This window comes from Mugil cephalus, chromosome 3 (assembly GCF_022458985.1).
Source record: "Mugil cephalus isolate CIBA_MC_2020 chromosome 3, CIBA_Mcephalus_1.1, whole genome shotgun sequence".
Taxonomy (NCBI): domain Eukaryota; kingdom Metazoa; phylum Chordata; class Actinopteri; order Mugiliformes; family Mugilidae; genus Mugil; species Mugil cephalus.
Genome location: NC_061772.1, coordinates 1,712,377 through 1,738,678, shown reverse-complemented (window position 1 = coordinate 1,738,678; position 26,302 = coordinate 1,712,377). Strand labels below are relative to the sequence as shown.

Sequence of the window (26,302 nt, the reverse complement as noted above, 5' to 3'; positions counted from 1 at the left end):
CAACACAACCTAGTCAATTTAAAGACTTTATTGATTCTAATAATAGGTCAAAATAAATAATGATGAACAAAAGTTCTCAAAACAATCAGTTAGAGGTTGGTCATACCTCATAATTCAATGTCCAGGGACAGTATGCCAACTGTTGGTAAAGCTCGAGGCTGTGTTTGACTGAACTGGAGGAAGGAAAAGTGGAACAGGAACCCCTGCTGTTTGTTGCTGGAAGTGATTATTTGATGAACTGTTCTCCTTAGTTACTGTCCCTGAGGCTACGCTGTGTTTTTTAGGTCAGTGACGACAGGTACTGTAACAGCTTAAGCTGTGAGAGGCAGTTTCAGGAAAAACTGTCCCAACTGCTCTGCAACCCTCAATGTGATGATGATTTGGCCTTAACATCACAAGACACAGCATCTACAGAACTGCAAAGAATAAGTTGTTTCATGTTGAAATTAACTCACAATTTGTAACAACCATAATTCAAAGTTATTGCTGTTAGTCTACACAAGAGGCTCTAGTCCATTAACATCCAGTTTAATGCACAGCCATATGGTGTGGGTGATGCAGTCAGTGCATTACAGCAGGAGTGGACCGATTCCAAAGCACGATCTCATCAGTGGCAACAAAACGAAGCAGTATACTGCAACTAAAAGGTGCTTACTAAAGATGAAATGTGGATTCTAAGATGGAGAATGTTTTCCTATAGAACAGGATTCAAATGTTGGAGCAGCACAATGAGGTCATTCTGTGTCATCAGATTCAGCTGACACTAAACCCACCTCAGATGACATGTTGAAACCAGTAGAGTCTAAATATGACAGTAGGTGAAAGGCATCACCCCACCACCCAGCAGTGGCACCAATGCCACATGACCACAATGACATTAGAATTGAGAGTCTTTACATACATTTCCCTACCGTGGGACCGTTATCTCATGAATCATATTTTATTCCCTTTTTCATTCAGGAAATGACTAACAGTTTACAATACTTTGGTTCCCATGCGAGGTTAACTCACTCATACTGCACAAGATCACTTAAATGAGTAAAAGCTATATAGAAAAAATGTACTTGCATCATTATCAGGTCCCTGTGACTGTGTACACAGCATCTGTAAAATCTCACAGGCAGGTACTTTAAAAGGCATACAGTATATACTACAACCTGTGGAAACAACAAGGCGCATGATATATACCAGAGGTTATTAAATACTGTAATGTAACAGTAGTGTCTCCGCTGAGGGGTGAAAGTCTTTGAAATCCAGGGGAAATCTGCACGTCTGTGCAGCACTGTTAGTGTTGTAGGCAGTCAAGGCAGTGAAGTCTGAGAGTTTCATCATGGTGGAAGGTTGTGTAGAAGATCTGACGTCCCATCTGAATCCATTGCCTGGTGACTATGAGGTCACTGCTGGTGAAAGCTTTGCAGTGTCAAATATGCTATAGGCTTTTATCCACCTCAGTGAGTACAGAGTAGCAGGTGTACTGGGTGAAGGTAGTCAGAGAACCTGCAGTAAAAGACAACATGTTGGCTTGTTGACTCTAGAATAAGTGATGATGCAACCACAGCGACAACTGTGACTGCAGCTTCAGGGTGCTGGACATGTGGTATACTCACGCAATAGCTTAGTGATGATAGGCGGCCGTTTGGACTCTGGCAGGTAGACACCCAGGAAGTAGACGGGGACGCCTGACAGGGCAATGGCAATGCCAATCAGAGAGTTGGCGGTGTCGCTGTAGAGAGGAACTGCCACCAGGAAAACGGCACACAGACAGAACACCACGGGGTATAACAACGACAGCTACAGAGAGAAAAAAATCAGGAAGGAGGCCATGAGATGGAGACGCAACAATAAACGTATATGCCTTAATGACTTTTTTTTTAGAGTATTTTTTTATGCATATGTTTAGGAAGCATTTGTCCCACTGGACATTTTAGCAACAGACAAATTAAAGCCTACATCTAAGACAGTTCATTTCCTGCCCAGACATTCACGCAGTTACATCAGTACTGGTATCATCCTCTTCAAGGGTGGTTATTTTCTATTGACCTCTTTTCTTGCCAGAGGAGATTCTAAGATTTGGCAGGCTCAATGACCAACAAAGACATCTACAGAAGAATGAATGTAATAAAGCTTCTGATGGTGCCACTATGATATTGATGGAGAACAAGCTGAGCTCTGGCTCTGGTCAGTACACAGAGCTCAAGCCCTGCTTGTCAGCCAAACACAAACACCATGATTCATTAATGAATCCATCAATGGACGGATACATAGTGATCACACAGGTGTGTTGTTTTTGTGTTTTTACTTTAAGTGGTCTGGGTCTGTCAGGCTCCTTCCAGCGGAGGTAGATCTGTCCAGCAATAGAAAGTCCCATAAAGAACCAGTAGCTAAAACTATAGTAGTTGATGAGCTGGAACACATCATCCACTGTCAAGTAGATCAGAGACATGACGCACTGGACAGCAGATGGAGGAAGAAAGGGCCATGCGTGACAACAGGGAGACAAAAAAATAACAGTTTATGTGAAAAACATGTTTATTTACCTGAGTGTTACATGTTGTGTCATATTTAGTAGCAAGTGGAAATCCCACAGACATTTTGTTTCCATTTTCATTAGTTTCAAAATGAAAAATATATTTGGAATAGATTGAAATTAGACCTGTTGTGTGATTTCTATGAGGTACTATTAAGTGGAATTTTCTTCCACCAATCTAACCTGAATGTAATTATTCTGTTTACGTACATTGAAGAGCAGAGCTGGAATCGGAGTGAACCTCTGTATATGGATCATGGACAGAGCGTCTGGAAGGTGACCCTCACGAGAGCCCACGAAGAACAACCTGGACACAACAAACAAGAATTCAGACAATAAAATAACCACTGTAGATTGCTGCTTAAATGTGAGTGTGTGTGTGCGTGTTCTACCTGGATGCAGCTATAATGGAAGCATTGAGTCCTCCATAGCAGGACAAAGCCACGGCAATGGGGATCGTCCAGCTCATCACACCAAGAGTGTGATCTGCAAAAGTCTAAACGCAACACAGAAACTGCTGATTTAGGAACTGCATTCTAAGCTTACACACATGCACTTCTGTTCTCCATCCCACCAGCAGCAGTTTGTTTTCTCACCACAGCCACTGCATCGCTGGCCAATATAGCACTAACATCCAAAACAGCGTAGTATGCCACATTGGTGAGGATGTAGATGATGGTGACAATGGGCATAGAGATGGCAATGGCCAGGGGCAGGTTCCTAGAACAACGGGACATTTGATCAGTTTTAGTTAAGTATTAAACATTAGTCTGACTGGCCACAGTTTTAATTTGAAAAAAAGGCCCAGAAAAGGAAAGCTTACCTTTCAGGGTTTTTGATCTCCTCAGTTACAAAGTTGAGGGTGTCCCAGCCAGAGTAGGAGAAGAGTGCAGAGTACAGCGCCAGCGCAATGTCACCAGGATCTGTAGACGACCCTCGAAAGGATGACTGAAGGTTGGTCGTGTAGCCTAAGACGGAGACACAATAAATACAGAGTGAAACTTCATTCTTCCACAGGAGATCCCTGGGGTTTTAACTTCCTATAACTTTTTGCTGGTATGGACTGTTAAAACCTTATGCTCTGATTGGGACAAATGTGTCCTTTTCCAGTTTATTTTTTGATAACTTAGCTACAAGCTATCATATTTGGCAAAGGTGTATTGTGCTTTTTTAAGGTTTTAATATGTCAAACTAAAATGCCATTATTCTCTATTTTTACACTGTGTAACCTAAATTGTTACATTCTTACTGTTAAGGGCCAAAACTGTAATCTATTCCTATTCATAAATTCCAAAAGTCTGATTAATTTCAAAATTTTAACCCTTTATATCCCAGTGTTTATGGTAGAAGTTAGAACACAAAAAATCACATAATAATCTAAATGCAACTGGTTTTCAGCTATACCAGCAATACACTCACAACAGCTATGACTATGAACGATGACTACTGACTGTTATTTATTTGTTGTATGTTATATTGTTCTGAAAATGCAACTTATTACATTTCCAATTACAAGACTTTTTCAGATGCCAAGCCATCAAATAATTTTCCTTTTTTTTTGCTATGTGGAAAAGCACACACAGTATGTAAGCTGGTGCTAAAGCTGCTCACTGCATTTCTATCAGTTATTATGTTGAATAATGTAATGACACAACTCACCCTGGCACAGCCTGACGATGCCGGTGACGATGATGACGATGAGTGCGGCCACCTTTGCATAGGTGAAAAGGTCCTGCACACGGGTGCCCCACTTTACATAAGAAGAGTTGATGAACGTCAATAGACCTGGAGAAAGCAGAGAGCTTCAAATGTGTTCCTCTACTCGTTTAGGAATGGCTAAACAGATAGGAGCAGACAACAGCTGTGTGACATAGTGTACAGTAAAAGTACTTACAGATACAGGCTGCGGCAATGAGCCTGGATGCTGCATATGGGGGCTCACATGTTGGAAACAATGGCTGCACCAGGTAGTTTGCAAATGTAATGGCAATGACCGCTTGGCTGGTGGGCTCAATGATCAACAGAGACGTCCACAGACGAATGAATGCAATGAAGCCACCGAATGACTCCAAGATATATGCATAAGATGCCCCTGATTTGGTGATTGTGGTGCCCAGCTCAGCATAGCAGAGGGCCCCCACCACTGAGAACAGACCCCCTATAGCCCAGATGACTAGTGACAGCCCATAAGAGGCACTGTAGATAAGAACCCCCTTAGGGGAGACGAAAATGCCAGAGCCTATCATGTTTCCTACAATCAGACTGACTCCGTTAAGCAGCGAAATCTCCTTCTTAAGCTGCATGCTTTCTTTGGGCGGCTCCAAAAGACCGGAAGACTGGCCAGCACTGCCGTTCATCTTTTCAGAAGATCCGTGGTCGGCCATGGGGCTGGTGTTTCAAGGCTACAGGAAAGAGGCCCGGCGGTGGACCCTACAGCCGTTTGTCCCCTTCTGGCAACCTCAGGAACAAACCTGTTTAACAGACTGAGGAGAGGCATGTCATTACTGGTGAAGTCCATGGGAGCTCAATGCCAAATGATGACTCACAAGACTGCTGTTATTCAACAGATAACAGCAAGGGTAGTTAATTAACTGCAGAAATGGATAGGAGCAGAAAAGCATGTGAGAAGTACTGCTTTCTCACACATAAAAACATCACACAGAAAACCAGAACTATATTTAAAACCTGATCATGTGTCTTGTGAGGGGGTTACTTTAGTGGAGGTGAGTCAAATGCTTTGTTTTTCCACAAATCACATTATAACTTGTGTTATTAAGGCGCAACATTGTTTATTTCAAAGAATGATCTCTGTGCTGTCTCCAGACAATAGATACCTAAATGTACAGTAAATAGATTAGGAAAGGGCAAGTTAAAACAGCAGGGTTAGCGCTGAATGTACACCAATACAGGATAATAACAAAATCATCAATCCACATGAGAAGCCAGTTATAACAATGGGCTGGTCCTCGTGGTTTTTGTCTGTTTGCATGTGAGGTACATGCTTCACTTCAGTCATTAGACATCTGTTCCTCATGCGGAAGCTCACCGCTGCACCACCTGTTTATCAGATGATAACAGACCAATCAATGACCCAAACAATCACACCGCTGTTAACTTTAGTCTAAGCATCGATGACTCATCTGTCACAACACTGTAGTGTCCGTGCTTCATTAAAGCTAGGACTAGGTGTGTGTGAACTTGTGTGCATCACCCTGTGTGACGCTTCAAGGATTATGTAACTCTGGAAGACGGTGTATTCTAGATGTGACCTGCTATAAACCTCATCATGCTTCATCCAGCTTTATGGATGGAAACCGTGAAAAGATGCATTCAACACATTCTTACTCTGGTGCTTCAACCAAACGTGACATCCTTGGAAGTCTGAGGTGCCTTTCACATGACTGTGATGCTCTTATGGCCTAGGAGAATTTGCCTGTGTCAGTTTGTTCTGTTCTTCAGGTTTTAATATAACCTTAATCATCAGAAGTTGAGCACGACATGAAGTAAATCATTATGTTTCCCTGTTAGAGACAGCTGTAGCCAGACGCATATGTTCTTCTTATAAAGAATCTCAGGAACGCCTTGACAGTTTCTCTTCAAAAGTGGCACAAGCATTCACATGGAGTCAGAAGTCAAAGGTCGAGTCCCCTCTTTACGTGCTGTATTTCAATAAATGAAACCATCTGTATGGCAGCAGTGTGCCTGCTGGCTGGTATAATAAGTTCATTACAGTCACGTTTCTCAAATGTGAAGAGCTGCTACTGTGCCAGGTTGTGTCGTATCACCGTAAAGTGAATAAGTTTGGGTTCTATACTGTCAGACAACACTAAAAGTTGAATCTAACATTTAACACATTGAGAAATGCTGGCAGGCTCTTAGTTTTCCTTTAGATCTTCCGTCCTAACACACATTTGGCTGCAGGCCTACTGAGCACTGATTACTTTTCTGGCTTGGATTCCTCCTCTGTTAGTGGGTATGGATATGAGCATGTATAGTATGCATATATTTGACAAAGAGAGATCATTTTCATCTAGGGCTGCGTGTAATTTGAGAGCTGTTTTCAACACTGATGCAACTAGAGACAGGCCCGAGGTGGGATAAGCAGCAGCCAGGTAAGCCTGACAAAAATCCTGATAATGAACTATAGAATGAACTATAATAAAACACTTCTTATTCTGTCTTTTCTTCTTTCTTTGAGTACTTTGCTGGATGTCTGTACGAAGTATTGTGCTTGGAAAACACAGAAACACTTACCAAAATAAATAAATAAATAAATAAATAATCTGAATTGGATTAATTGTAAAATTACCTCAAAGATTATTTATTTACAGTTTAACAATATCACGAGAAGTAATATTTTAAAAGACATAAAATGAGTCTCCACAGACAAAAAATATATAAAAGAAGCAGGGAAAGTGCTGAGTAAGCTGGTGCTACCCTGCAGTCTATGCAGCTCACACAACGGTGTGGGACAAGATCATTACAGTTTAAAGCCTAAAGGTCTGTGTGGGTCACTCTACTCAATGAGACCATCTCCCATTCGTAATAATATCAAACCCTTGTCTGTCCGAGTGTCACACAATAATATAAACCTACCTGACCATGAGAATCATCCTATCATCTCTGAACGCTCTGTCTTCCTAACCTAACAAAGCCGCTATCAATCTAACACTCACGACTTCCGCTTAACAAAACGTATAAACGTATGCTGTCGCGAACTAAAGCTTTCTCTCTATTTACATTTCATACTGTACTTTAGTGACTATGTTTGTTTATACTGACCGAACATATATGTAACATTCATGCCACGAAGAGATGAGACATCAAACTAGGGTAGTTAAAAGAGAGCTGCTTCTACAGACACCTTAACGAACAAGACGACTCTACTAACAGGCTTCAACTATGAAAGCTATAGGCTACTGACTGAATACTGCTACTACTAATAATAATAATAACAATAAAAACATCAATAATAATAACAACAATAATTCAGATCACAAGTTAAAAGAACATAAGAATTTAACAGCTGGCCATCACTACTATTTAGACCAATTAGCTTGTTATTTAGGAACAACTCGACAACGCGCTCGACAACAACAGCCCGTTCACCAAACCTGAATAAAATCCAGCTAAGGCGGCGGTAACGTTAATTTGTGGCTTTATTTCTACTTTTATTTTTTTCGTCCTGCACTGTGTCGGCTCTCCGCAGAGAGCTGCAAACATTACTTCTTTGTTTTGTCCTTTATTTAAATTCAGTTTACCGTATCTCCCAGCGTGCAGACATGAAACATATCGGTAAAACTACCCGGGTGTATCTGCCGGTCTTACCTGCGCTGCTTAGCCGGCCCGTCTCTTGGTTTTGACGGGCTGACAGCACCGTCTCCTGTCCTGTCCTCTAACAAAGCATCACAGCAGCCCGTAAACAACTGGCTCCGGTTGGGAGGACAAGTCACGTGACGCTGCTGTAGCGTGGCCTAACGTCTGCAATATCAATAAAAAATACCAGTGCGCATGCTAAAAAATGCTTCCCCCCACCCCCCCTTTTTTTTCGAAAACGTTCGAATACGACTGGTATGCTTTTAGGCTTTAGGAAAGGCGTTAGGTGAACAACGTTTAATGTGGCATACAGGGACCGTCAGGAAAATCATTATGAAGACGTGTAAAATGAGCTACAGAAGGAACTGCGTGGACACAAGAACGGAGCACTATACTGTATGTTATTTCTCTCTATTTGTTTCCATATTTGTGTATATATATATATATATATATATACACACAAATATGGAAACATATATATATATATATATATATATATATATATATATTTTTTTTTTTTTTTTTTTTGTCAGCACTAAGCATGGTGCTGTGTGTGAAACACTGGCTGACTGTAATTAGAGCTGTCCTGCTAGGAGCATGGGTCCTCCAATAGTATGTGTCGTTTTTGTGTTAGTGTGTCAGCGGTGGTGAAGCAGATTTACACATGCCAGTACGCAAAATTGAGGGGGCAAACAAATACAACAGTATGAACCTGCGTTCATGAGAACCCATTAGAGTGTTCATTTTCTTATGCAAAGAGCCCACCCTTGCCCCAGTTCAATTTTGTTCAGTTCAAAATATAGAGTCAGTAACAATACAGTGTCTCAAGACACTGGCCTGAGACCCACAGTTCAAGCGAGAAGGCAACAGTGGCAAGGAAAATCTCCCTTTTAACAGGAAGAAAGCCAGAACTCTGCTTGAGGCCAGCCAGGTAGAGACAGAATAGAGAGAAGAGAGCAGCAATAACAGATTGGAGACTTGTGGGGACACGACTGACCCCCCACATATGATGCTGGTGTAATGTTTTGGGGGTTTTTTTTGTTTTGTTTTTTAACCCAGCCACCTTCAATCCAAACACTTGTTACTTAAATAGTAAACTGAAAGTTATTTTCAAAGATAAGCTTAAAATGCATTCAATAATATATGACATTTTATTTACTAATTACAAAAAAAGTTAAATGTAGGGTCACAAGGTGGAAAATGACATAGTTCATGTTCTTCTACGGCAAAGCTGAAGCTTTTGGGACCCAGATGACTATCAGGCCTTTAATCCAGTATGTGTACCTTGATCATAAAATACTAGTGGAAGCTGCTGAAGAACCCACAGGCAGTCAGGACGATCAATGGACTGTCTCCCCTCCCTAAACATACAGCCTCACTCGCCTATTAGTTGAGACAGTGAGAGTTCTGCACCATCAGTGTCAGTGTCAGATCATTGTCTATCATTATCTCCATCTCAATCCCATAGTATTGTTTTTAGTTCAGCTGTTGTTGTGTGAATGACCTTGAATCACACACTACTATCAGAAAAGGATTTTTGTGTTAATGACACAGAAAAGACTTTTTCACACACTCCCTGTGAGAGCCATAATGGCCGGCTTCCTCTATGTCTAGAACTGCACCTCCATCTTTATCAAATACTGACCTGACTGGTGTAGACAAACATCATAAAAATAAGGCTGTTAAACGTTTCTTGTGACCCTCAAATAAACACTATCATAATCGTTTGCTACAATATGTGTCCTACGTCCTTTTTTTTCAGAATTTGGAGGGCAAACAAGCAGCAAGAGAACAACAAATATAAAACCTCTGGGGAGGAAGCACGGAGGGACAGATAAGAGGGAGGGACGACTGAGCAGGAAACCACAAAAGTGCTTAGTGTGCAAGGTTAAGTGCATACACATGTAGACAAATACACAGCCATTACTTAATTTTTAACCAAAAGATATTTATTAATACTGTATATACATTCGCACTGACAAATAAACAACCATTTTAGTAACAACAAATTCAAATTTACAAAATAAAAATAAAAAGTGCAAGCCTCACAGTATCTCCCTGAATATCCCTATGAATATGATCTCATATTCTATAACATTCAGTTGTTACTTTACGTCGGGCACATACTGGTCATGAAATATATAAAAAAAAAATACAGACTGAAAATCTAAAGTGCTATTTTAAAATCAGCTACAGAAAAAAGCATACATAATATAAAATGTTTTTTTGTTGTTGTTTTGTTTTGTTTTTTAAAAAAAAAAAAAAAAAAAAGCTTATCTAAGGTTGAGGAGCTCATCAATAATACACTATTGCCCATAAAGCTGGAATCAAATATTTTTTATTTTTTTACCTCTTCTTAAGTAATGATTGTGACAATGGGATTTATTCCTGGTAAAGTATATATCTTCTCAGAACTTCATGGATTAATCTCTTCCAAACACAACATATGTGTATAAATAGGAATAGAAAAAGGAATGTTTCTGAAAACAATATTATTCCAACTTTATGGGCAAAAGTGTATAATCTTCTGTTTCATAATAAGCAATATAACAGAAATCACAGCACAGTTACTTAGAATCATTTAACATCCTCATGTTCTGGAAATAAAGCTCAACTTTATTTACAATTTACTCTTTTTAATCTCACATAAATTCCATAACTAGAGCCAGTCTAGGTATACTGCAAATACAGGCTCCAGGCAAGTATTATGAGTTCCTGAGTGATGGTGTTATTTCTTCTTCACTGGTCCAGAGAACAAGAGTCAAGTAATAAAGTATATTCTTAAGATAATTTAACAACAAGTGGATTGGGTTTCCCACACCAGGTTTACTGTGAGACTTTATTTATATATTATTTATCTAATCTCACCAAAATGTTAGATGTGGGAGTGACATCTGCAGCTTTACTTAAACAAACATTATCATTTGCAATATGCATCTTTCCGCAACTTTGATTGATTTACTTGACTCTTTAATTTAAGCTTAATTCTTAATTTAATGAGGTGATTAGCACAGCACACCCTTGGAATGTGTGAGGTACACCTGTGTCAATGGAGTGTGACATAAATACCTGTATGTGGCACATTAACATTCTATTTCATTTGAAAAGCCGCCGCCAAAAGAAGGTTTTAAAGTCCCCATGAAATCAACTGAAATCACATATACGCCAATATCTGGCCAAAGAAGGACATGAGACATGTATATAATAAAGTATTCCTCTAATCATTTTTAAATGGTGATGAATCATCCTGCACTCAGGGGTAATTACTAATTCTGTGTCTTGTGAAAACTTTCAGATTTTCATATGAGTCACTTCCCTTATGTCTTTCATTAACCAGCTGCACTGCTGGCTTCATCTCTTCAAACTGACCAAACTAAGCAGACTGTGTTTTCAAAGATTCAGTAGCTTTTTCTAGTTTTTACAAGAAATCCATTAATATGCTGAAGCATTAGCACTCTCCTAGTCATTCAATCATCACTAATGCAACAGTAACATTGAGTCGCCACCACCTAAATGGTGCGTGGAACAACTAGTATATCCAAACTGACTGACATTTTTGGAAATTCAATGATGTGTCCATTGTTCATTATGCTCAGTGTGCTATGTTTATTAATACAGCTGGCCTGGGATGTTCAGTACAAAAGGATAACAGAAGAATAAATGGCATATGATGAAGAGAGTATGTGCATGTTTCACAGGAAACAGAATTTCATCTGAACTTAATCTACACTTTCTTAGGAGTGGTGCCTACTCCTCTCAGGACTGGTGCCTAGTCCTCTATCATGTTTTATCTGTTATATAGACTGCTGCAGCTTGGTTTTGCCTCTGTATTGTGTACCACAACTTTATTTGGCCCATTTAACTCTTCTCCTGGGCCTGTAACATGTGTTGCCTGGTAGATCCGGTGCTGGTGCTGCCGAAACCAGAGCCCCCAGCCTGTTTGCGCATCCTGTCCAGCATGTAGAACCGCAGCATCAAGAAGAAACCTGAGAGACACACCACAACCAAGACACATTCATTCATTTGTTATCTCTCCTTATTTTGTCATTTTAACATTACTGGGCCAAAGGCCTATGAAACGAGTAAGGCAACAATAACCTCACTTGTTCTATTAAGAGTTACTGTGAACAGTAACCAGACATTTAAAGGATTATTGAAAAGCAAAAAAGATACAAATACTATAAAGAGGGCAATTTTAAATAAAGATTCTAGTGGATTTATTAGCTGTCAGAATGTGACACGAAGTAGATGTCCTACATTTTTTATGGTCGTCTACGGCACGATTGCAAGATGGTGAGCTTTATCTGTTGATAAAAGAAAAGCCTGCCTGCCATGCCATTAATCCCCATTTTATCCCTGAGTGAGACAATAAAAGTCTTTTTTGTTGTTTTGTTTATGCCTATCTCTCTTTAACCTAGGTTTTATTCACTTTACAAAATCAATTACAAAAGACAAAATGTCATGTTACAGTAGATATCTGATCTACCACTGTGCAGCAAATATGGGGTTAATGAACTGAGGGTTTGGCTTTGAACCAAAAACAAGTGTGTTGCATGTGGGAGGAAACAGCTTTACTTCTGATAGGCACCAGTAACAGAAGGCCATGATTAACCACAGCCATTGTCTCATTCCCACACTGATACAATGGAGCACTGGCTCCAAATACATAGTGCCCAATTTGCACCAACAATGAAAATACCTCTGACCACAGACTCTATAAATAGGTAAACTGTGAAGGTGGTTATAATGCTGCGGAACTACACATTGAGTATATGTAGCTTATTTCAGGTCATTTTCCATTCAACAAGACATATCAAAGTCTTCAAGCACAAGAAAATGCTGAAAACTGCTTTATCCTGGTATAATGGCCTTCCTGCACATTTTTTTATAGATGGGAAAAAATATTTTAGCACTAGTGGGGCAATCTCCTCGTGTGTGCAGAGTCAAACTATCTGTACACAAAAGCACATACCTTGGAAGGAGTTGAGGATACAGAAGAGGAAGAGAATACAATCAGAGAGGGGTTCAAAGTCTAGGAAGGTCAGACCCCAAGTTGTTCCAAACAGGCAGCTGAGGCCCCAAATGCTGAAAAAAGCCACACGGTTCTGACTCCATTCATCCCTGGTGCGGATCTTTCTGTAGACCAGGAACAGCATCACAAAGCCTGATAACACCAGAATGGCCAGGACCGTCATGGTGGTGAAACAGTGAGCCAGGAAGGCCTTTTTGTTCTCTTTTATCCAGCACCTGGAAAAAACAAATACACTCAGATATTCAATATTACAGTCGATATTCCCTAGTCGTTCCAAAAAGGAAAAATGGAGTGGTAGGATAATGTTAATTCAGTGTTTTCCGAAACATCCCTCAAACCACTCTGCTGCTCTTTGCTACTCTAAAAACAAGGGGATGTGATTCACAGTGCAATGCCAGGGAATCTGGGGAATACTGCATTTGTTGATCCACAGCAAGTATCTGTCTGAGTAAGTTTTGATGAAATAAGGAAAGACTTACATCCGGTAAGGGTTGGAGACGTCATCGCTTGCCACCACCTCTCTCACTCCATAAATATCACCTACTGCAGCCAGGATGCCAACAGGAACACCAGGGAGAACTGGAAAAGAATATCCATGGGTCATACATGTACTGCACATCCCCTATATGTAATACAAGGTGCAATTTTAAACATTATTTCACACACTCACCGAAGCCAACCAAGGTCCATACATACGCCTTCGGGGAGGGGGTGAAAATCATGAAGACCAACCAGAAGGTGTGGAACACTTGTATGCCCATCCAAGCAAAAGAGCTGAGCAGGGCGTAGTGAAGCATAGCCCCCACCCAGGTACACACGCTCTCCCCTCCCACGTTGGCCAAGACTCCAGTGAAGAAAAACAGCAGGGCGAGGAAGGCCAGGGACACAGCTAAGCCCAAGTGGATGGGTATGGACTGCTCTTTAGATCGCGTCCTGGGAGGAGAATGGAATGGAAATGAGAAGCTAGCTTCATTGTAAAAAAAACCAAAACAAATATTATGAAATATCATGTCATATACACTCACTTGTCACTTTATTAGGTACACTTGCCAATTTTTAGGTACAACTGTTTCCTTTTGTAATTGCTTGTTAACACAAATAGCTAACCAGCCAATTACATGGTTGCAATTCAATGCATTTAGGCATGTAGAGGAGATCAACACAACTTGCTGAAGTTCAAACCGAGCATCACAATGTTGTTGGTGCCAGACTGACTGGTCTGAGTATTCCAGAAACTGCTGATCTACTGGTATTTAGATGGTTTTGAAGAGATGTGAGAGGTCACAGGAGAATGTACAGACTGGTTTGAGATGATGGGCCCCTTACTACAAACTGAGCATGGTTTAAATGCCACAGCCTACGTGAGTATTGTTGCTGACCATGTCCATCTCTTTATGACCACAATGTAGCCATCTTTTGACGTCTACTTCCAGCAGGATAATGCACCATGACACAAAGCTCATATCATCTCAAACTGGTTTCTGGAACATGACAATGAGTTCACTGTACTCCAATGGCCTCCACAGTCACCAGATCTCAGCACCTTTAGGATGTGTGGAATGAGATTCACGTCACAGATGCACAGTCAACAAATCTGCAGCAACTGTGTGATGCTATCATGTCAATATGGACCAAAATCTCATAGGAATGTTTCCAACACCTTGTTGAAAGTATGCCAAGAAGAATTAAGGCAGAGCTGAAGGCAAAAGGGGGTTCAACCTATTAATAGCAAGGTGTACCTAATAAAGTGGCTGGTGAGTGTACATATGACATATATATATTTTTTAACTATTACCTTTTCCTGCAGAGGAAAATAATGAGACCGACACAGCTGATAGCAGAGACAGCACAGCCCAGAGATGTAATGACGGTGAGTGCCAGGAGGTGGCGCACTGGTCGAGGCTCAAGTTGCTGCCAGACCACACAGAACAATGAGAAAACGACAAGGCCTTCATATACCAAAATATAAAACTGTCCATTTCTACTTGAAAGTCTCATTATGTGTCTGTCTCACCACCAGCACGCTGAAGTAAGTCAGATGGTCACACTGGCATTCAGTTTGTTTTGTTCCTCTCCGTTTTGTCTTACATCCATCCATCAACCAATTCACCTGCAAAGGATCTACACAAAGAAAATATACATTCAAACATATTTTATCATCATTTCCAAAAGAGGATACAGGTATAAGGTGAATGCGAATAGTAATGGAATGGAATTAATATGATGTTTGAACAAAAGGGTCCCGACCTTTCCTGGTGTCCCATGAAACACATTTCCTTGTATACATTTTCTGAAATAAAGATAAAAAATACTTCCCATTAACATGCTGTGCACATTTGTTTTGTGTTAACAAATCTATACTTGTAGACAGAACTGCTCTAAATGCAAAATTTTTCTCGCCACATTACTGTGATACAGAAACTATAAGGTGTTTTTAAGTCGCGCAGTGTAGAAGGCAAACAACGTGTTTTGCAAGGGAAGTAAGAAACCTCTGTCTTTGTGTGGTCTCTGTGCTGCCGGAGGAGACAAACAGACGTCATGAAATTGTGACCAACCATCGTGTTTCCTTTTTCAACACTATTCAGCTAACCCACATTTGAAGGTTTTATTATCAGTCAACACCTTTGAGTAATTTGCTGGTGTTATATTTGGTACAGTGAGTCCTAGAGTTTTAGGGAACTAGTCAGCGATGCCACCCAAACAAATATGTCCCTGACGATACTGTACCTAAACACGTTGTTTCTGTCACTGGTGAACAGTTAGAAAGATGTGAACCACCAATTATTTATTCAAATGATTTAGTATCAGCAGGTACTTGCTGAACTTGAGCATTTTGGAATGTTTAAGAGAATTAGAAAGTACAGCTAAAAGGACACAGAAATGCATAAACTCACAGGTATGTCATCATGGTGAAAACCAATCCTAATTGGCTCAGACAGATTACTGATAACTTCGTTCTCCACAGTGATTCCGACCACATCATTGAGAACCTTGTAGTTATGGCCCTCCTAGAACAGACACACACAGTTGTTACCTTCCTTTCGAATAGTACAGCTTACATACGTAGACACAGAGGAACAAAAGTGCATTGATTCAAACATAAAGTTTGGAAGAAATGTCAGGCACTAAGTCATCTAACATCTATTCCTCTGTTGACCGAGGGCAAACAATAGCTTTATACCTGAAACAGGGAGTTGTTTCTGAAAAAAGTGCAGACTACTTTGCTGGTATTCTTTGCTGCTTCTTTTAAAGCAAGAGGCAGATAAACAGTGGTAGTGGACTCCGAAGGTTCACCTGGGATGGCCTGAAAAACAGAACATATACAGAGAGAGGAGTGTGATATTGCAGAGTTACAGAAAGAGCAAAAATAGGTAAGGTTGCTCTCAAGTCAGTACATGAAAAGTTAACCACTAGCCATAAACAGGCTAATGAATACTTACACTGTATAAGTGACATAAGGTGTTTTGAGAGTCTGAGCACTACAGTAATGACAATCTTTGTACCATCCAGCAGGTCTGTTTATGAGTGTGCATCACAGCCCCTATGCATGGTGTACACAGATGTAAGAAGAAGATCTGTTTGTGGATTGCTGGGTACCCAGATTGTTCTATTTTAAGGCAAATGCCAACTTTCCGTTTCCATCCACTACTTGTCAGAAGAATACTGCTATCTTTCAGTTTCATGTGGTTGCCCTTATTGCCTTATTTTTTTTTTTTTTAACTAAATCACTTCTCCCCTCATCTTGAATGAATACTCTTCAAAACTGGTTAGAATGCGCTTCAAAATGAAAATGAAAACTGATTAAAACGGATGCACACGTCTCAGAAGTGAAGGCAGCTCCATAGTCTTTACCTCTAAGAAGTGGTGCTGAAGTGGCATTATCACATCACTACAAATGACCACAACTATTTGCAACAAGGGATGCCACATTTTTCTAGATGCAACTAGAACCAACAATCACCTTTTCTTCTTTTTTTGGTAAAGCAGATGTATTTCAATTTTTGTGTCTCAGGAATGTTGTTCATTTCATGGGATTAAGATCACGTCATGAACCAAAAAATGTTTTGAAAGCTCGAAATCTAATAATAATAAAATAAACTTCCAATTTAGTAGCAGAATTTTAGCATTTTAAAACATTTCAATGTTTCAAATTATGGCAAGATCTTAATTCCATATATATTAATGCACAAGAAACAAATCCAGGTCACAATATTCCTCATATGGCCTGTGAAGACACCGCATTAAGTGACAACTGCCATTATTCTATACTTTTAATGTCAATATATCCCATTTAAAGACTAAAACCACAAAGAAATTAGTCTGGCGCAGCTCAGTTCTTATCAAAATATGAATCACATTTTAGTTTAGATTTCATTAAGTCCTACAGTTGCAATCACGGTGTGTCAATAAGCATGTGTTGTGCCCAAACAGTTCAGTTAGACTGGCAGAATTTTTCCTGAGCATAATGAGTTCCCAACACAGCAACTCAAGACCAACTTTCTACCACAAAACATGTAATAATAAGAATAAGTTGGTCATACTGACATTTTTTTCCACAGTCTGATTCTGCACTAAAGAGCTTAAACATTGTTCATCGTTCAACGATTAAAACCATACTAGTAGAAAACATTTCCAATTTAAACTAAAATATAAACTGATTTGTATTTGTTGTTGAATTCAAATTCTGGCTTTTATAGTGAAATCTGGTGCTGGTGAAAATGAATGTGAAAATATGCCACTAGCTCTGTCTCTGTGTTTGTCTTACATGTGATGTGACTTTGGAGCCACTGAAGTTTTCCTTCATCTCCACCTCAGTTTTGTGAGCGCAGTGACGTTCAATATGCTGAGTCTCCACATATCTGGACAGAAAAGAACACACACATCACCATCTTTAGAAGTTACAAACTATGGTTTCAGATGTTCATGCAAAAGGAGAACAGTTATTGTGTGAGTCCCACCCTCACATAGTTTTAATCTTAGGTTCCTGTTTGTACTAACTTTGTGTACATGATTACAGCAACATTCACAACAGCAGTGCAAGTCATCAAGGCGAAGACTTTCCCCAGAGGATGTTATGAAAAATACCCTGTTATGATACTGCAGCAGTGAGTGTGATGGTGCATTTGAGGAAAAGGAGAGAGGAAATTACTTTCTGTCAGGGTTGGACATCTGACTTGCTTGGTCACATAATTCTTCTGCAAAAAAAGACAGGAGAAAGAAGAATTCTGAATTTGAGATGCTGCACGGTAAACTATAAAAACTGCCTGAAATCATGAGTCCATTCTTCCGATTTTGGGACTGAGCCACACTAAGTTAAACACACCTGACAGAACAAAAGAGAATGGTAATAATGATGTCGAAAAACTGACCCTATTTGACAAAGAAAAATACCACAGAACATCAGTTTTATGTAATGAATACAACTTCCATGTGGCCAAGTATATTTTTACAGATTTACAGATGATGTGTAGAAAGCCTCCTTACTGCAATTGGTGGGTTGTCCCTCGAAGCTGTATGCTGTCATTGTGTTGTCACTGATTATATCCTTTTTGACCATCCCATTTTTGATGCCATAACTTGCTATTTGTTTGTTGGGGCCATTAGACAGGTCGGTGCAGCAAGAGTCCTGCAGGCTTGTTGGCCAGCACAGAACAAAGTTTGTTTTTCCAATCTGTAAAACAAAATAATAATTAAATAAAGCCATTCTTACTCTTCTCTCCAGCTTTAAACTAGTGCAGCTTATACAGTATGCTGACTGCTGTACACATTTTCAGTTTATCATACGTTTTCCTCTGTTATTATTGTGACTCTCACACATTTATATTTTTGTACATTTTTTTATATTTTGGTACCTCCTTTCAGAACTAATGTGGTTACGGTTACGCAAGTGGTTAGTTTTGTTTTAACACCTTCTACAGACTGATGTGTTTGATATAAATGATATATTTTTATATGTGATGTAGCTCTGAAAGGAAAATCATGTTCATCGTGTTTAGGAACACGATACATAATAAATATCAGTGAAAATCTAGTAAAGACCAGTATTTAGTATTTATTTATTCTCTCAAACAAAAATTGGAAGTCAGTTAAAAGCTGGTATCAAATAACAAGAGGCGTGTCGTCAACACACATAAATGAAGGCTCCTACCCAAATACAGGGCAGGAAAAAACAAGGGGGCTTGGCACATCAGTTAAAGATACATTGATTGCTCTAATTTAATAAATTAAACAATGTCTGATTACGGATAGCTGTAAAGTGGGAGCAGATCAAAATGAGGCTTCAAAGTGAATAACAATCAGTTATCCTTCCTAATCAGAGGGTAACAGAAATAAAGATATAACTCTAAGAGAAGCCTGATGCAAATAAATACTGGCTATATTCTCCTGTAGTGTTAAATAAAGACCATGCTCAGTAATTTGGCATATTAGCTTTTAGACATGAAAAGTGAGGTCCCATTAGGTACAAAGTCTCCACACGCTTCCTTTCTTCTTATTATTATTTACCTGCAGCTTCAACTGGTCCAGCAATGGCTCCCAGTACAGACAGAAGTCAATGCTGCCGTTTGAATCAGATCTTAAACGGTTAAGGGGAATTACATCATGCCTTGTACAATAAGCTGTGATCTGCCCACGGATAGACAGAGAACTCTTATTGGCTGAAATCAAGAGCTCATCACAGCCTGTAGAGAGGTTGACATTCAGGCTCAAGAAGTCTTCGCCATGGAGCCAGGTTCCACAAAAGTCCAAGTACAGGTCATTTTCACTTGAACCTGTTAAAACAGAGCACAGTCTCAATAAAGGCTGTTAATGCAATAAAAATAGATTCTTCACCTTCAAATCTTTTGGGCTCTACTCCTGGTCTCTCGTTGCCTTAGTGCTTACTCTGGGGTTTTCAGACCGGGTTTTTTAAAGTGTCTTGAGACAATTTGTATTGTTATTGACGCTATATAAATACAATTGAATTGAAATTGAATTGTTTTACTCCTGTGACAAATCGTAAAGCAAAATACTTCCTCAGTGTGTGATTGGCTATATGCAGCATGTTACCTACTTCCCATAAACTTAAGTTACACACAGATGTACTCAGAAGAAAGAATGCTGTGCTTCGTGTTTGAGGTTACCCTACCACACTAGTCGAGACAAATGCATTCTAATATAACAGTCCTGCATAAATCTCCTTTCATGACTGTTTTAATGTAGAAACAGCGTCGGTGTAAATTCAGCTGATCGTTCTGTAGGATGTGGTTTGTGGCGCTGTTAAACTGGATTAAACACTAAAGTTTCTGTTCTTTATCCTAGCCTTCTGACTAAAATGCAGTTGTTAAAGTAACAGAAACCACAGCCTCCACAATGAAAACACAGTTGAATCAACAGCCCTGTTAATTAATATTTAATACAGGACTGATATATTAGAATGCATTCATTTTCACTGAAGTACCTAATGAACTGGCAAATGCGTATAAAGTTTCATGTATCACATAGAAAACAATCATGGTGGAGGTATAGTGTGAGGCAACACCATAGTGAATAAACAAATGAGCATGAGAGTAAAAGTAGCAGTACCAGTTGTTTCAGAAGAGAGGAGGATGAACAAGAAGAGCCCAATCTTCAGACTATCTGTTGGTCGTTGCGCCATCGGTAACAACTGCTGCAGAGAGAAACAAAAAGTGAGCTGCAGTTCGCATTTCTTTTGCCTATGTCAGGAGAGTAGTCACTGGGAAATGACGCCGCTGATGCCAGCTGTGGATAAAAATGGAACATTAAATTTAAAAGAATGGTCTTCAACGGTAAAAGGCAAACTTCAGTAAAAAGAACAAGCATATCACGTGTACTGTATCATGCTTTTGATTGGACACACATCCTAAATTAAACAAAAAGACCCATAGAGGGAGAAAAGGTTTGACATAGTGAAATGTTTTTTTAATGATACTATTCTTATGCAGACGCCTGGTTTGTTATCTATAGTCTTGTGTCAATGAATACGAATGAGTTCAGGCTCAAAATACACACAGGGACCTTTCTCTGCTCTTATCAATGGAAACAGTCTTCCTCTTTACATGGAAACCGCACACATGCACCAATAATTCACTCTTTCCATCAGCCCATAGCAAGTTGAATTTTCTTGGCCAAGTAAAAACCCTGCAGATACGTAAGTATTTCTATCTTACAGCACTGCAGACATCGCAGTGTTTAGACCAGGGTACACATGAGTTCCTGAGAATCACTTGAGATTTTTCAGGCCAACGCATCAATTAACGTACTATCTTCACACACTTCACATACTAGACAAAGATGCCACTCATCCCAGACAGTTCTCAGTTCACACTCTTTCAGGCTTTGCCGACATTACAAACCACTTCCCAGGGTTATCAAAGTGCTGTCACACTTACCCACGCCAGCACCTTTCAGTAACCTTATATAACAAACAGTGCATCTATGGATTTGCACAGTGCGTACAGTACGTGACAGTCTGAGATGCAGACACTTGTGGGGAAACTGAGCAGTTGCAGTTTTCATTTACATCACAAGGCAGACAGGAACTATGAACCACAGACAGACTAGTCAGAAAGACAGCACGAGAGGGGGAAAGATAGACAAAGCGGATCTAACCTAAATATTGAACAAGCACACAGACGGTGCTTTTAAAGGTTTACATTAAAACAGAGCTAGCACTAAACTGCCAAATGACACAATTATGAAATTGCATAACAGTTTGCAAAATTGCTTTATGAATAGCAATCTTTTATCACACTGTCTAGAATCTCCATGCAACTGAAGACTTACTGTGAGATTCTGTCGCCTTTTGTATTGTACTTTTTGTCGCCTGTTGTCCTGTTTAATGTTGTTGTCCTATTTAATTTCTTTAATTCTTTCATTTCTTTCTGGTCACTGTTGTGCTGCTGTAACATTTGAATTTCGCCAATGGGGATCAATTAAGTACTATCTTATCTTGGTTCCTCCTGGTGAGAAACCAGGAAACCTGATGAGATTAGACTTAAACAGACTTTAATGATCCACAAGAGAAATTAATCGATCATAGTAGCTTAATTGACACAAAAAGATGAGCTGTTATACAGATGGATAGAATAAGGAATAAAGGAAGTTCTACTAGAAACAGTCTTAGTCTAGTAGACTAGAAGCTACTAGACTACTATAGTCTAGTAGTTTCCATAGTAGTAAAAAATGGTGGTAAAGGTGGTGGTCTACTAGGCTAATGCACGCGAAACCTGCTGTGGTTGTATTTCTTACATAACACTACACACAGATTTTGTGCAGCTTTTGTGCATATTTTGTGATATAGGTATATAGTATAAAATAAATACCATAAATTGTCTTGTAGTTCAATTGAGTAACATTTCTGTGACAACACCATGAAAAAACTGAATGCTCATTGCATTAAGACCTTTGATTTGGGGTTTCTGTTTTTTCTTTAAACTGACAAAGTGACTGTCTATAATTGTTGGGTTTTGAATTTCTGCGAAGAATCTAATAGTAGAGAATGAACGATTACAACTAGAAAAATATGCTGCTAAAATGCTATAGGACTAAAGATGGAAAAACTCAATAAAGCCATGACTTTTGTGATGACTACACTCAGGGATATGTCAATTAAAACAGCCTCACACTAAAGCTAGATTGTGGCTTGAGTGATGGAATGAACTATTCCTCCATTAGGATATGAAAGTCACTTCAGATAGACGACTTCAGTCTTTGTTTAAATAAGTTCAAATTCAAATTTTAATCATAATTTAGTTTTCCGTAAAGTTTCTGTCTATGTTTAGGTCAATGGTGGACCACTATCGGCTGAAAGTTAAGATTACCTTCACCAGATTGTCCATCCCATAAAACATAAGACATGCTTCTGTTCTAAATTCTAAATAAATAACACCATTCAGGTATGGTGAAATAAGCTAGTGGCCACCGTTAACTATGTTAAACTGAACAACATCTTATTTCTACAAGGCAATTAGGTAAGTTTTGTAGTTTTCATGATGAATGCAGAAACCGCATCGGGTAAAGATCACCGTAATTTGCACATAGGAAACTATAAACTAGTGTCACCCCACCCACTCACCACTGCCTTCAGGGGTAAGGATGCAGTGGAAGGCTCAGCAAATATGACCCCTATTGTTAGCACAAAATCATGAAAGTGTAAATATGCCCAAAAATAAAGTCTGCCACGTCACACCTTCAGATTTAAGATTACATTAATTTGTTCTGAATAATGTACAAACTGTGTATGTGTAAATAGCTTCGCAGTCGTGAGAACCCCAATGACTGAATGTATTTGGTGTGATATGTGAGTATTTCATGGTGTAGCTCTTGATAGCGCAGCTCAAACCACTAGATTTCTCCTGTCTTGCACAACGCTTCAACTTGCTAAAATGGCATGACATGTAAACTAACACTCACTCTACTCCCACACCCTCTCTTTTGTCCCTGCGCAGCAGCCAGACATCAATTCAGTTTTCTTTCACTTCACAGATCATGACTTGTGTGTGTGTGTGTGTGTATACGTGAAATGCTGAACTCGCCCCACTGACGGAGCGTGAGACCATAAAAAAACGGCTTTCAGTACGAAGCTGACACTCAACCTGAAAGTTGTTAATACATCTTTCACTTCTACATAAATAAAGGATTGTATGAAACTGATAAGTGTTTGTGTGAATTTGTGTGTATCCACCAGCCCCCCTAGCGTGTGAACAAAACAGTCAAGCACCCCGGTCCATGTCTGTCGTGTTTTCCAGTAAACTTTCCCTACATCATATAGACGTCTGACTCACTCAACATATTAATCATCTTCAGGGTCAGAAAACAACTCCATTAACCCATAAGGGATTTGTTTGGTAGCAATTGCTGAATAGTAATAAAATCCAAAACCAGTAAATGTCTTTTACAGTAAAGAGAATTCACAGTTTGGATTTTGGTCCTGCAACAATTTTTCAGTCTACTTTCCTCTACTTGTCCACAAGCGGCAGAGTGAAGCAGCAAAGAATGTGAACCGTCGACACACACAAGGAACAAAAGCTGCTCTTTGTTGTCGGGCTTCAGAGCTGAAGTGACAGTGAGTATGAATAGGGGTCAAAGATCGTTGGCTGATTCGGGGGCTGTTTAAGCCAATGGTGAAAGGACTTTCACTTGCATACAACTACACATCACAGACTCGCTGCACCACATGGCCACAGTGTAATGTATGGAGGTTTAGGGCCACTTTCTAAAATGACAATTATACTGGTGTAAGGTTCAAAATATCACTATCTTGATTTAAAGAATTAGCTTTCAAGCTCTTGAACTTATGAAATAATTAGTATATTGTAAAAGCATCTTCCATTTCTTGGTTGTCTGTCTGTTTTTTCACAAATGCTACTGCTGTGAGAAAACCGCACTGCGCTACAAATTAAGTCTGGCGTTGCCAAGAATTTCGCAAGATAAGACTTGCAAGGTTGAGGTTGTTTCCCTGAGTTACGTTACAATAATCAACTGGCTTGCTATGGCTGCTATTGTCACGCTGATATGCGACACAGAGTATTAGCAGTAGGGACTGTGAGTGGAAAAAATAGGATGCTGTTATATATTGAGCTACTTCTGCTGAGAAAGTGTTGAAAACTGAGAGTGATTACATGCAGTCTGTCAAAGCAATGATGAGCATGACAGTTCTCTGCTCAGAATATTTCAAGGTGAAGTAGATGTCTAGATGTCATATGGCTGATGCGGAATGCTCCCCAGGCCAACCTGGTGTTAGGACCTTGCATACTTTGTAATAGCACCATAGTAACGTAGCGTGCACGTCTGTGCACGTGTCTCTCTGATCCTTTATCTGGATCCTGAGCTCTTCAGCGAGGAAATTGGAGGAGCAGGTGGAATGCTGCAGATATTTCCTTCGGGGGGCATGAATAAATCAATATGACAATAAACACACACGGACAGAGGCGCACACAAAAGCCAGCCCCCCCAGTGTGGCCTTAGGTGTGGGTCACAAGGCATAGTTACCCATCAGCAGCTTTCTTTTCCTCATTATGAAAAATGAGGTCAGCACAAAAAGGGTATTTGCAATGAGTCACATATCTACTGAAAATTTACATTTCAAGCAATGGGGCATTTCCTGCATTTTCAGTTTCACATGCTTTTATCATCTCCTGGGTGTTGTTCACAAGTGTTAAATTTAGGCTTGTGACATTTGTATAACTTCGGTACTTTTTTTTTTTTTTTTTACTGAGTGAAGACTTCTGATTGTGCACCTTGACTCAGTTCTGAAACCACATTGCACAGCTGTAAGCAGCGTACAGGCCCTGCAACTTGACTTTGATGTCTGCCTTCAACACCAACATGAACTCAGACAACACCTCCTGGCACAAGTGGCCTTTGAAGGGAGGAGAAAACAAGACAAGGCTTGGCACACTGTTACTGTAAACAAGGAATGAAAGCATTCATGGCCCTGGCTGTAACACAATAGCAAATATGTGATTAATTATTGATAATGAACTCACAACTTGAAAACAGGCATGTAACTGACATAAATCACACCTAGAGCATAGCCTTATTTTTGAGTTACTAGCTATGCCATACATTTTTTTTTTTTGTGATAACATTTTTTTTTTCAAAAGGAACAATTTGAAAATTGGTATGACTTTACAGTGTTACCATAAAACCCTCGTTGAAAAGGTGCATCTAAGGTGCGCCAAATGTATGTACAGACAATGATAAAATGTCAGTTTAGCTTGGTTCCAAATTATAATAATAATAATAAAATAAACAAATAAAATGCAATAGAATTAGTATTCCTCCTAGGTCGCGTAAACTCACCTCAAGTAGTTCTGCTGTCGTAAGTCGACGTTTGTCCTCTCCTCCCGCAGACTCTTCTACGCTCAGCGAGAGAAAATATTCACCTGCTATTCCTCACAAAATGACTCCGAGATGAAATTCAAAAATGAACTTCCACACCGTTGGATACACCGTGTCTGACTTAAAAAAAAAAGAAAAAGCGACGCAGGTTCACCAGAGGGAGAAAAAAAAATGTTCGTGGACACTTGCTGTTTTTCCAGTAATTTCTGGGTCCTTCAGCACACCCGAGAAAGTTAAAAGTTTTTTCTAATACTCTGCTAAGATAAAAAGCGTGGAGAACGAGACGCCGAGCCGAAGCGGTGACTCAAGCCGTGGCACGGGACGTGAGACTGACAGCGGAGAGAGCGCTGCTGTCAAGTGACAGAAGTGGTCGCTGTTTCCGGTTATGGTCTTCAAAATATAGCGATCAAGTCCCCAAAACCATTAACGTTAATAAAAAAAAAAAAAAAATGTTGGGTATTTAACACAACATACACAAATAAAAAATCTCTTTAAAAGTCAAGCCTTTTTTAATTCCGCTCAATAAAAACACACCTCAGCCCTGGCTGGCGACCTTTCCAGGGTGTACCCCGCCTTTCGCCTGA

At 39.6% G+C, this 26,302-nt stretch overlaps 2 protein-coding genes across 3 annotated transcripts; both read right to left on the bottom strand.

Annotated features, from left to right (window-relative positions):
- Positions 1-13: 13 nt before the first annotated feature.
- Positions 14-7,996, bottom strand: slc7a6 (solute carrier family 7 member 6). Its single transcript, XM_047579992.1, has 10 exons — positions 7,856-7,996; positions 4,422-5,010; positions 4,187-4,312; positions 3,351-3,495; positions 3,124-3,247; positions 2,920-3,023; positions 2,738-2,834; positions 2,300-2,449; positions 1,608-1,791; positions 14-1,497 (listed from the first exon to the last, which is right to left on the bottom strand). The coding sequence occupies exons 2-10, from the start codon at positions 4,909-4,911 to the stop codon at positions 1,430-1,432; spliced, it is 1,488 nt and encodes a 495-aa protein (XP_047435948.1). The 5' UTR covers positions 4,912-5,010; positions 7,856-7,996; the 3' UTR covers positions 14-1,429.
- Positions 7,997-9,770: 1,774 nt separating this feature from the next.
- On the bottom strand, positions 9,771-26,093 carry adgrg1 (adhesion G protein-coupled receptor G1). 2 transcript variants are annotated; one of them, XM_047581489.1, is made up of 15 exons: positions 25,680-26,093; positions 20,439-20,520; positions 19,380-19,645; positions 18,360-18,546; positions 18,025-18,070; positions 17,641-17,734; positions 16,057-16,179; positions 15,770-15,883; positions 15,123-15,165; positions 14,890-14,996; positions 14,671-14,786; positions 13,546-13,808; positions 13,355-13,454; positions 12,816-13,090; positions 9,771-11,829 (listed from the first exon to the last, which is right to left on the bottom strand). In XM_047581489.1, exons 2-15 carry the CDS (start codon positions 20,509-20,511, stop codon positions 11,702-11,704), a joined length of 1,935 nt encoding a protein of 644 aa, XP_047437445.1. In that variant the 5' UTR covers positions 20,512-20,520; positions 25,680-26,093; the 3' UTR covers positions 9,771-11,701. The 2 variants fall into 2 exon arrangements, with proteins under 2 accessions (XP_047437445.1, XP_047437444.1); XM_047581488.1 differs by having other exon boundaries at positions 20,439-20,523; positions 25,680-26,090.
- Positions 26,094-26,302: the final 209 nt, after the last annotated feature.

Bases quoted from the DNA above. Each gene is read 5' to 3' on its own strand.
- adgrg1 (XM_047581489.1), bottom strand. From the start codon at position 20,511: ATGGCGCAACGACCAACAGATAGTCTGAAGATTGGGCTCTTCTTGTTC. The intron at 16,180-17,640 runs GTAAGACAAACA...TCTGTTTTTCAG, and splicing joins GCTCCAAAGTCACATCACAT to GCCATCCCAGGTGAACCTTC. The intron at 11,830-12,815 runs GTATGTGCTTTT...TGTGTCTCTCAG, and splicing joins TATCCTCAACTCCTTCCAAG to GTTTCTTCTTGATGCTGCGG.
- slc7a6 (XM_047579992.1), bottom strand. From the start codon at position 4,911: ATGGCCGACCACGGATCTTCTGAAAAGATGAACGGCAGTGCTGGCCAG. The intron at 2,835-2,919 runs GTAGAACACGCA...TGTTGTGTCCAG, and splicing joins TCCATTATAGCTGCATCCAG to GTTGTTCTTCGTGGGCTCTC. The intron at 1,792-2,299 runs GTAAAAACACAA...TTCTCTCTGTAG, and splicing joins ACAGACCCAGACCACTTAAA to CTGTCGTTGTTATACCCCGT.